The sequence below is a fragment of the Monopterus albus genome, unplaced genomic scaffold (genome assembly GCF_001952655.1).
Source record: "Monopterus albus unplaced genomic scaffold, M_albus_1.0 scaffold310.1, whole genome shotgun sequence".
NCBI lineage: Eukaryota > Metazoa > Chordata > Actinopteri > Synbranchiformes > Synbranchidae > Monopterus > Monopterus albus.
In genome coordinates, this window is record NW_018128190.1 from 340,347 (window position 1) to 341,307 (window position 961).

The window sequence follows — 961 nt, forward strand, 5'->3', positions numbered from 1 at the left end:
TACATCTTTCAAAACCCAAATATACTCAGTTTACTTTCACCTAAAATATAGAAAAGCAGCAAATACTGATGGCAAAGTCTGAGAGTCTTGCTTGAAAAAAATACTTAATTATCAAAGTAGTTGCCCATTAATTTTGTGATCAACGAATCCTCTCCTATGTAAAACTAAATGTTTAATAATATTTTTTCTATTTTCTAAAGAACAGATTCATTAATTTGGCCAACAGAATGTAATAAAACTATAACTTTATCAATACAAAAACACATCCCTGCCAGTTTATTTAACATGGTTACTGTATCCATAGTAAGGATAGTGATATCTCAGTGTCACTTTGACCATTTCTGAATATCTTCTCTTTCTTCCCATCATGCAGGAGATTGTCAGCTACAACTGCCGTGGACTAGTAGCTAACATGCCACTGTTCGCCAACACTGACCCTCATTTTGTGACAGTGATCCTCACCAAGCTGCGTTTTGAAGTCTTCCAACCTGGAGACTTCATTATACGAGAAGGAACCCTAGGTCGGAAAATGTACTTCATCCAGCATGGCACTGTCACCGTCATCCCACGTGGCAGTAAGGAGATTAAGCTCAGCGATGGAGCGTATTTTGGCGGTAAATTGTTTGTCACTGGCTTCAACCTTCACACAGTTTCCCATCAAATTTTTAGGATCCTTGAGTGCTGCTCTTTTGTTAAAACTGCTGCTACCCCCCTTTCCATTTCACTACAGCTATTAGTGTCCCAGATTTCTTGTACATCTGTAACTCATTTAATTATCCACATTGTATTTTACAGTGGGTACGGAAAGTATTCAGACCCCCTTAAATTTTCCACTCTTTGTTATATTGCAGCCATATGCTAAAACCATTTAAGTTCATTTTTTTCCTCATTAATGTACACACAGCACCCCATATTGACAGAAAAACAGAATATTTGACATTTCTGCAGATTTATTAAAAAA

General features: G+C 36.8%; 1 protein-coding gene across 1 annotated transcript in view; it reads left to right on the top strand.

Moving 5' to 3' along the window:
- hcn3 (hyperpolarization activated cyclic nucleotide-gated potassium channel 3) overlaps positions 1-961 on the top strand; it is a 14,398-nt gene that overhangs the window by 11,085 nt on the left and 2,352 nt on the right. Inside the window, exon 8 of the mRNA XM_020623828.1 lies at positions 374-614. Coding sequence (XP_020479484.1) covers positions 374-614 — 241 coding nt within the window. The remainder of the gene's footprint in view (positions 1-373; positions 615-961) is intronic.